We start from the raw sequence: 9,869 nt of genomic DNA, 5'->3' as shown, positions 1-9,869 counted from the left end.
ACCCAACATAAGCGGAGAGCACCAGATAAACGTAGGCACAATCGTGGCTTTTCTTCCCGAACTGGGCTGAAAATCGCGAGCAACTTTTCAGCACCCAGGGATGCACTGCGCCCACACCCGACGGCAAAGGGAGAGCAACGCCAGAGGCGCCGCGGCCAAGGCGGGGGCTTTTTCAATGAGGGGCTTTGGGCGCTTTCCAGCCTCCTCCCCCTCCCCCTCCCCCTCCCCTTTTTTAGCGCGCTCTCCCCGGATCCCGATGGGCTCGGGCAGATCCAAAGAGAGGCGAAGGGACGGCTGACGCGCGCAAAGCCTTAGCTTGCCCTGGCCGCGCGCCTATGAGGGGTGCTCATTTTTGCCCCCCTTGCCCCGCGCAGATGGTTTGCCCCGCTCGCCCTGGCATATATATATATCCCGCGGCCACTCAAAGAACCACCGCAAGCCGTCGTGGAGCTCCTCTTAGGAAGGGCGAGGGCGGGCGCCTTCTGGCTGGCGCCCGTCTTTAGCGCCCGGGGGCTGGGTCATGCCTACGGGCTCCCTGAGGGGCTCCGAGGAGCTGCCGGAGCCTCAGATGGACCTGAGGGAGCTGCAGCTGGAATACCGGGCGCCGGCCCGCTCTAAGCGGCGTCCCCGAGGTGAAACGTGCCTTTCGGTGGATAATTCCTCCGCTGCGGAAGAGGAAGAAGAAGAGGAGGAAGACGACGAGGAGGAGGACGAGGAGGACGAGGAAGACGAGGAGGCTGTGGCGAGCAAAAAGAAGCGCACGAAGGGAGCCTCCGGGACCGGGGAAGGCGGCGGAGTTAAAAGGCAACCGGCGGCGGGCCGGAGCGCGGCGGCCGCAACCCCGGAGTGCAAGCAGTCGCAGCGCAACGCGGCCAACGCGCGCGAGCGAGCCCGCATGCGCGTGCTGAGCAAAGCCTTCTCGCGCCTGAAAACCAGCCTGCCCTGGGTGCCTCCGGACACCAAGCTCTCCAAGCTGGATACGTTGCGCCTGGCCTCCAGCTACATCGCCCACCTCCGGCAGTTGCTGCAGGACGACTGCTACGAGAAGGGCTACGTGCATCCGGTCAACCTGGTGAGTAAGGTCGGAACCGTTCCGAGGCATGTCAGAAGCCAGGCTCAGCTTGTAAGAGCTCGACTTCAATTCCACTGGCGTGATAGTGGTGCCTCTGAACATGGGCAGAGCGGACAGAACATGCTATATAGCTTGGCACACCTTAGCGTATCTATCTCCATATAAATAAAGTTCAAGTATATATTACTGTAGACAGAGATATTATAGGAGACAGTAGAATGAGACAGGCTAAGAGGAGCATCTCTGTGGTGGGAGTAATGCTTTCCTCTTCCAATCGCCTTCATCTGTCAATAAGAGAGCTGAAATTTGGGAGGACAGTGCTCTATAGGTGAGTTTGATCTCTCTGGCTCCTTCCTCCTTAGAAATATTAACCCTGCTTTTGCCCAAACGTGAGCAAAAAGTTAATAAATTATTTACTGTTTTAAAAAGGAGGCATACATTCTAGAATTTTGCAAGATGAATCAGTGAATGGACTTGGCTCCTTAATTCCTCAATAAAGCACTGCTTTGTGGTCATACCCACCACTGGTTTTATCTTTTGTATATTTTGGATTGTCTGTATTCATGAGCATTATTAACACACCTTGTGTTACAAACATAGGAATTGCTCAGGGAGATGGTTTAGCGATCCTAGGTACCAAAAGGCACTTTGACTGTGTACACAAAGGTAATGACACTTTTTAAAAGCCTTAACAAACTGCCACTCTAAGAACTGGAAATGATAGGAAGTGTAGTCAAGCATATCTGGAGAGCTCTTAATTGGATTTGACACCGTCTGAGGGAAGCTTTCAAAGACCTTTTAAAACTGTTTTACTAAGAATTCTCTTTGGGTCCCTCCCTGCTTGAAGAGTTCTCCCTTGGCTTTCAAGTGGCTGTAGCCTTTGTTAGCAGAGCAACTGACTGGAGAAAGTAAATTTCTTGCGCAATCTCTGCAAAATCGAATGTAAAGATATGTGGCTCTCAGCTGCTCAGTTTGCATCTTAAAAAAAACATAACTGCCTTACTGGATGAGATGATCAACACTCACCTAGTTGAGGTTTCTGTTCTTCCAAAGGCCAAGTCAATATTCTCACTCACAAATGGAACATAAAATGAAATCTGATTTTTTAGAATTGTCATTTGTTCAAATGTACTCAATATATAACATGGTAACAAATTCTGTAAATAATGTCTTGGAGTAAAGGCCTAATTTTGCATGTCCTGCTCTGCTATCTTTTACTGTGTGGCTGTAATATAGGAAGGTGAGGACCACCTTGCTTTTTTAGGGGCGGGGGGAGTTAACCTATTCATTGTTTATGAAAAATGAATATGAAAAATTACCCTTTTTGGTTTTCATTAGTTTCTAAACTACGAAGTAGTTTAATTATTTAAATAATTAAAAATAATTATTTTTAATTATTACTCATAGGGAAATTGCTTCAAATGTTTGATCATTTTAATTGCTGCCCTATCCTTTTCAACTCTTACAGTTTTTTGAGATAAGATGCAATTAGGACTCTACCTAATTGTGACTAAACTATAATGATACATTTTACAATAACCTAATTCTCTTTATATCTGTGTGACAGAAAGAGATTTCTGTTGCTGTTTTCAGTGAGATTTCTATTTGCAATCTGAGACCTATTAACATTTTCAAGTACCAAATGCACACAACAGATTATTCTCTAGGCTAAAAGAACATTTAAAGCCATCATAATCTATTACACTGATAGCTCAAATCTAGGAATACTGAAACTGAACTCTTATTTTCATGGCAGGGATCTGTTTCTGAAAATTACCAGGTTTTCCAAATCTCTATGGGATTTGACCCAAATACAGTTATAGGAGATACAGGTGGCCTCCCCTAAGCATCTCCAATCACATAGAGCTGCATTTAACACATTCCAGACAGAACTGGTTAACATCTTCACATAGAATTGGTTCCAAAAACATATCCATCCATGTATCAGCTATGTTTATGAGTACATGTTTGTACTGACTGATTGCAGCAGTTTTTCAGCAGTGCAGGTGTTGATTATGACAAACAGCAGAAGATACTAGAATTATTTCTACTAAAGATTCTATGGCTGCAGTATTTCATCAAACTAATAAAAGCAAAAAAAAAAATAAACCTCTTTGCTAGGAGAAAGGGGAACACATTTAATACTGGAATGCCTTCGTTAAAAAAAAGTAAGCGCTATTCTAGAACAGACATTATTGTGCAAATGCCTAATTTAAATGGTGCTATGATATACTTGTAAATTATCTAAAAATGAATAAATTTATCAACATGCATGACAGCCTCAACTGTGTATATTCATTCTGTAAATTTCTCCCAATAACCATGACAACTGCAGGCAAGCCAAAGCTTATATAGTATTCATTTCCTTGAAGGGGCTTAAAGGTAAAGGTAAAGTTTTCCCTTGACATTAAGTCCAGTCGTGTCCGACTCTAGGGGGCGGTGCTCATCTCTGTTTCAAAGCCGAAGAGCTGGCGTTTGTCTGTAGACACTTCCGTGGTCATGTGGCCGGCATGACTAAATGGAACGCCATTACCTGCCTGCTGAAGCAGTACCTATTAATCTACTGACATTGGCATGTTTTCGAACTGCTAGGTTGGCAGGAGCTGGGACTAGCAACGGGAGCTCACCCCGTCACGCGGATTCGAACTGCTGACCTTCCAATCGGCAAGCTCAGCAGCTCAGCGGTTTAACCCGCAGCGCCACCGCATCCCACTTAGCTTCTGCTGAAACAATCTTATTTAAAAAGGTTCCCACTTAACCACTAATCCTGGTTTCTTACCTACTACCCATTTCACCACATTAGTCTATATTATAATGAAAATTATAGTTCTTTATAAGAAAAATGGTGAGCATTCTGGAAAAGTTTGAATTGGAGAAGCTTCTTGAAATTGTTCTATGCAAATTAAACTAATTTATATAGCAAATTTATAGAATGAGAAAATGTCCTGATATCCCAAGGAATGTTCTAACTTAATAGAGTGGGTGCACTCCAGGTCCCCTCTACTAAATGATGTTAAATGCATCTGGTGGGACCTGGGAAATAGGCTTTTCCATAGCAGGGCCTCCCCTATGGAATAGGCTCCCCCCTCCCAAGATATGGAGGACTTCTACCCTCCTTGTTTTCTTGAATGCCATTAAGACCTGGCTTTTCTCCCAGATATTGGGCCAGGATGGGAGATGAGCCCAGCATTTGTCTTCTTGAAATGGAGGGTTATGGCACCTGGTGGTTTTAATTATAATTTTAATTAAATTAATTAATTAATTAAAGCTTTTAATTTCATTGTATTTTTTTGCTATTTGTATATTTGGTTGTTAGCTGCCTAGGATTATTGTATATAATATGGACCATATACATTTTAAAAAATAGATACATAAATAAACACAACATAAATACATAAAATGATAAGCATACAATTATTATTGTTGGTATAATAATTAAAAACCAGTATGTAATAATTCCTGTCATAAAATCATGTTTTTGTCATTTTCATTTTCCCATCTGCTTCATGTACAAATCAATGGCATACATATTTCCCTCACACATATGCTAGAAATCATTATTGCTTTAAGTGTATATGAATTATAGGAGCTGTTACACTTCCTTTTTCCGTAAAGCTTGCTTACATAAGTAGTTTATTCAGGTAGAATATGGACAATGTACTGTCTATGGTGCAGGCCTATGGCAGTGTTTCAGCAACAAAAATGTATATATTTGAGTTAAAAAAAACACTATAATTTACAGCAAAAGCCTTTCTAAAAAACTAATCAGTTGATATAAATATGTTAGCTACATACTGGCTTTAGCGAGGTTTTTTTTTTTTTTTTTGAGACTCTTTGCTTTGTTGTTGCTATAGGCCAGCTAAGCTGGCTGGGGAATTCTGGGAGCTGAAGTCCACACATCTTAAAGATGCCAAGGTTGAGAAACACTGGTCTATAAAGTTCTGATGAAAATTGTAACAAATTCTATTAGCATGTTGTTTAATGCTGTTAACGCTGCATAGCAAGAGAAGGGTAATGAGGGCATCTTTAATAAATTCAAATTTATTGCATCTGGTTTTTCATCAAGAAACCACTTCTGTTTTTGTATGGAAAGTTGTTTTGCCAAATATGGGTAGAAACTATGTTGCAGCAAATTGGTCTTTGTAAAATGTCATCCTTCTTTCTAACATGGAAACCTATTTTGATTCACAGACTTGGCCGTTTGTGGTTTCAGGAAGACCAGAATCTGACACCAAAGATGTCTCAACAGCCAACAGATTATGCGGAACTACAGCTTAGTTAAAGTAAACAGTGCTCTCACGGGGTGTGTTTACCAACTACTTTGACTTCTACGGACCAAAACAAACTGAAATGATGAAAAGTAACTACATTGTGTGTCTAAATTCTCTGCTTGTTCACTTGGAAAGAAAACTGCACTTAAAATATAGTATGAAGTAGGAAAGAGAGTTCACTGAACTTCAGTTACAATGGTGGGTTTAAAAAGTCTAGGCATTTTTTTGCATCATTTTCTAAAGAACTATTCTAAAACTTTTTGACTAACAGAAGACATACAGGAGGACAACTGTTAAAATTAATAGCATGATCCCAATGGTAGGTTGTATGAAGTAATCCCAAGCAGTGTTATTTGTATACCAAAGGAAAATAATATTCTAGACTAGTCCTTAATGCAAATTTATAATATATTTGATCTTATGTTCTTGGCAGCTATGCAATAGTAAGACTACTTCTGTCACCTTAGACAGTTTCTTTTTAAAATCAAAGACAAAAAGATTGTATCTGGTTGCTCCTTCACAGCCTGTTTCACAAAAGCATTAAATCAGATTACTTGTGTTTAAGACAAGCATACATTTCAATAAATTGTTGGGAACTAAATTTGCCAGGTATTTAGTAGGTCATGGATCAAAGTCAAAGGTACATTCTTGTTGAACTAACTGATTCTACTTCTGTACTGTAGTACAGAGAAGGATATGTGAGGTTGCTTTAACCTGAAATAAGAAGCTTCTTTATTTGAATCCAGGGGAGTTGGATTCAAGAGTTGGATAAAAGTTGGCCTTTTATACTACAAGTGTTTTCTCTCAAGCTTTTCTGGTCCTATGGAATATTAACCTTTATACTGTTCTGTTTGCAAATGTCGCAATCAATATTTCAAATGTAAATAATTATATTTTTATACATTATATTAAAACTTTTATTGCAATATTTTGAGTTGTTGGTGATACCTTGTTAAAAATCACTGAAAAAAGTAGAATTCAATCTCTTTTAAAGTTTATATTTATACATGACTATTTCTATGGATCTGTTTACTGCCAGGGAACGGAGTTTTCTCTCTTTCTCTCTTTTTCTTTTAATGGCAGTCTTCCTATATAAGCAGGGGGTAGAGAGCATTCTGCAATGGTGCTTCATGCAATATACAGGATTTTTCTTGACAGCAAAATTAACCCTATTGTATATGAAAGGAAGTTTTGCACACTACTGTTCTTTTTGTTGTAAGCCGCTGTGAATCGGAATATATTCAGCAATGTACAAAATCAACACACGAACAAACAAACAAGTAAATAATCTAGTACATTCCTAAGCACCATTTTTTTTTTCAGAAGCTATTCTTTATGATAAATGGTGGGAATTTCTGGCCTTCTAAATTTGGTGGGATTCCTCCTGCAAACAAGGGGCAGTGTGAACAGTGGTAAGAGATGTTGGGAATTGCAGTTCAGTATTTGGGGGACCCCTGGTATCCCTATCCCATGTCTCCACAGGAATAAATAAGTTGTTTTTTGTGGTTTAAATTACAGGATGAGTAATAAAGGTTCAAGTACAGCATAAAATACAACAGGGTTTAAGCTGTTTTAGATATGTCTTAACATTTCAAATGATTTTGAAGTTCCAACTTTACATTAAAGGCTATGAAGACTGAGTGAAATAATGTTTTCAGAAGGCACCCAAGGCATATAATGTAGGTGACAGGTGAGCTTGGCGTGGGAGGCATTTCACAGATGGTAAGATCGCATAAAATATTTTTGTTTTATTCACTAGAGCTACCAGGTTTGAGATACCAAAAGACAGAAAAACACTAAATGGGAGAAAAGATAGAGCATATATGCTTTGCTCACATCTAGTGGTTATCCAGTTTTTGCAGCTCAGTTATAATTATGTATTAGTAATTAAATTTATATGCTGCCCGACTCCTAGTGACTTTGTTGGGTTAAACCTAGTATTCCCATATTTTATCCACTCAACAGTGAATCTCTAAGAGAAGTTAAGTTGTTTCTTGTAGTTGCTAAACAAGAGAAGGTTAGTATTATATTGCATATATTTTCCAATAAAGTTCATGTTAGGTGCTAAAAGATGGTGAAAAATGCATTTTGCAATAACTGAAGAAATGCTGTTGAAAGTTGAACAATGTAAGATTTGATAGTTCTTTGCCTCCTACATTAAAAATTGCCATATTACTGTTTTTCCTTTAAGATAAAAAGTGTTCTTTGAAACTTTTTAGTATAAAGTAGATCCAATAATTTTGTTTGACTACTGTACAGTAAGAAAGCCAGTTTGGTGTAGTAGTTAAGGCACCAGGCTAGAAACTGGGCAAACAGACATTCTAGTCCCGCCTTAGGCACAAAGCCAGCTGGGTGACCTTGAGCCAGTCACTTTCTCTCAGCCCTAGGAAGGAGGCAATAGCAAACCACTTCCCGAATCTTGCCAAGAAAACTGCAGGGACTTGTCCAGGCAGACAGCAGGCGACAACAATGACTCGAATGAAGAAAAACACCCACACCCACACCCCAAAAAACTATATAATAAATTTACTTATGTACCTTGGCTATTCCCTGGGCCTGAGCTTACATGTAATTAGTTAGTGAATCTTAGTGATTGGAAAAAGAAGTTAGAGAATGAAACAGTTTAAATCGTAAATAATGGAGTGAGTAGAAAAAGGTTTTGAAGTGCCTAGTAAGTTCAAGTGAGAAGCAGGAGAAATTAGGATAAAAAGACAATTATTCAAACTTTTGCTTAATTAATATATTAAAAACATTTAATTTGTTTAAATAGCTTTTTCCTTTTGGGGCAGTGGGGGAAGAACTGCACTTCATAGAATTATCAGTAGCCTAGCTATCATAAAGCAGTTGTACCTTGAGTTACCATGGATCTCATACATTCTATACCCGTAACATATTCAGCCCCTTTGTATTTAGTGAGGAATAATATTCTAATATATCAATCCCATGTACATTTGCTGATAATTTCTGATACTTTCTTTCAAGTACAGATACTTAAGTGTGCAATTTTGATATATCAATCAATGAAATCTTTGTTTTGGTCATTGACCAGCATTGCACTACACAATCAATTTGATCTGAACAACGTATTCAAAACCAGAAATATTGGGCTTGAATATGAGTTCCGTAAGAAAACAGAATAAGACAAAATGTTTATTTCTACTAATACTATAGTCTTGATATAGTATATGGAAACATGCAAATATTCCTAAATTTGAGAAATACCCTTATTTATAAAGTACCATATAACCAGTGACTCACTTGTTTATATCTTGAATAACTTAAATTCACAAAAAGTTTTCCAAGTCTTCCTCCCTACAACCACATGAATACACCAAAATTCTCTTTAGAGGATTATAGGCTTGATTGGGACAATGTAGGATGGAATATGGAACTATCAGAAGAGGAAAATAATAAAAAATTTAAGGTAAACTAACAGAGTATTTTATGGAAGGCAAATTTCTTCCTATGCCACATGACCCATGAAGAATTTTCATCTTCCATGAGAATGTTTTTATCTTTTTAGGAAAGAGGGAGATCAGAAACTTGCTTCCATGAACAAACTTATTTTAAAACTCACCCGCTTAATTTCAAACATGTTCATTGTCTAGGGCTGCCCGATCTGGGCTGAAAAAGAAATCCAGACAACCAATAGATGGCAGCAAAACTGTTTACTGTACCCCTTGTTGCCATCAAGTGATTATTTTTGCAGCCCAGATCTGATAGCACCATCTGTATTTTGTCTTTTTGTCACCTGTCCTTTCCAGAAGAATTACATTGTTTGAATTGTTTACAGTGATGGTGAATTGAGATTTGTCTTGACCAAAGGTATTTAAAGATACTCCTTTGACATATCACATTAGGTATCAATAATACAATATATTTCTTAATTCATTTAATGCATAGTAGGATATTTTACCTGACTTTAACAGATTTCTTTAAAAGATTTATGGACCGAAACTAAGTCTTATGAAACATGATTGAAGAAAATGGCTGTATTTAGCCTTGAGAAGACAAACTGAAGGGGTTTATGGTAACCTTCATCTCTGGAATATAGATCATCGAATAATGAGTATGTCCAATTGATCATTGGGGGAACTGGTTTCCTAGGAAATGGTGAACTCTCTGTAATGTATTCAAGCAGGGCCAAAGCAGACACCTGTTGACTCCTGGGTTTCTACCCAGAGCACTGGGCTGAATTCAACCTCAATAGCCCATTCTAGTGGCACAATTCCAAGCAATTTAGGTATTTCAGATGTATGTTATAAATTATGTCACTATGAGGCTCTGAGTATTATGTACAATTGCTTAATTAAATCAACAACAGAGAGAAGTTTTAACTCAGGCAATACTGGGATGTCCCTTTTGTATGTATTAAAAAATTCAAAAACGGAAGAAGTGGCATCCACAGTGCTGGTAAAACCAGTGAGCAAAATTACCAGTAAACCAGTTAAAATTAGAACTCATTTTGGGCTTTGAGAACTTTTATTGGGCTACTGATTTAAAAAATGGGAGTAGCCCAGAGAAAT

General features: G+C 38.8%; 1 protein-coding gene across 1 annotated transcript; it reads left to right on the top strand.

The window, feature by feature from the left end:
• Nucleotides 1–425: 425 nt before the first annotated feature.
• Nucleotides 426–6,252, top strand: MSC (musculin). Its single transcript, XM_063300249.1, has 2 exons — nt 426–1,072; nt 5,264–6,252. Exons 1-2 carry the CDS (start codon nt 521–523, stop codon nt 5,348–5,350), a joined length of 639 nt encoding a protein of 212 aa, XP_063156319.1. The 5' UTR covers nt 426–520; the 3' UTR covers nt 5,351–6,252.
• Nucleotides 6,253–9,869: the final 3,617 nt, after the last annotated feature.

The sequence above is a fragment of the Candoia aspera genome, chromosome 3, assembly GCF_035149785.1.
Source record: "Candoia aspera isolate rCanAsp1 chromosome 3, rCanAsp1.hap2, whole genome shotgun sequence".
In the NCBI taxonomy this organism is placed as follows: Eukaryota; Metazoa; Chordata; class Lepidosauria; order Squamata; family Boidae; genus Candoia; species Candoia aspera.
The sequence above is the reverse complement of the archived record's forward strand: the minus strand, read 5'-3'. Positions and strand labels throughout refer to the sequence as shown.

Bases quoted from the DNA above. Each gene is read 5' to 3' on its own strand.
- MSC (XM_063300249.1), top strand. From the start codon at position 521: ATGCCTACGGGCTCCCTGAGGGGCTCCGAGGAGCTGCCGGAGCCTCAG. The intron at 1,073-5,263 runs GTGAGTAAGGTC...TTTGATTCACAG, and splicing joins ACGTGCATCCGGTCAACCTG to ACTTGGCCGTTTGTGGTTTC.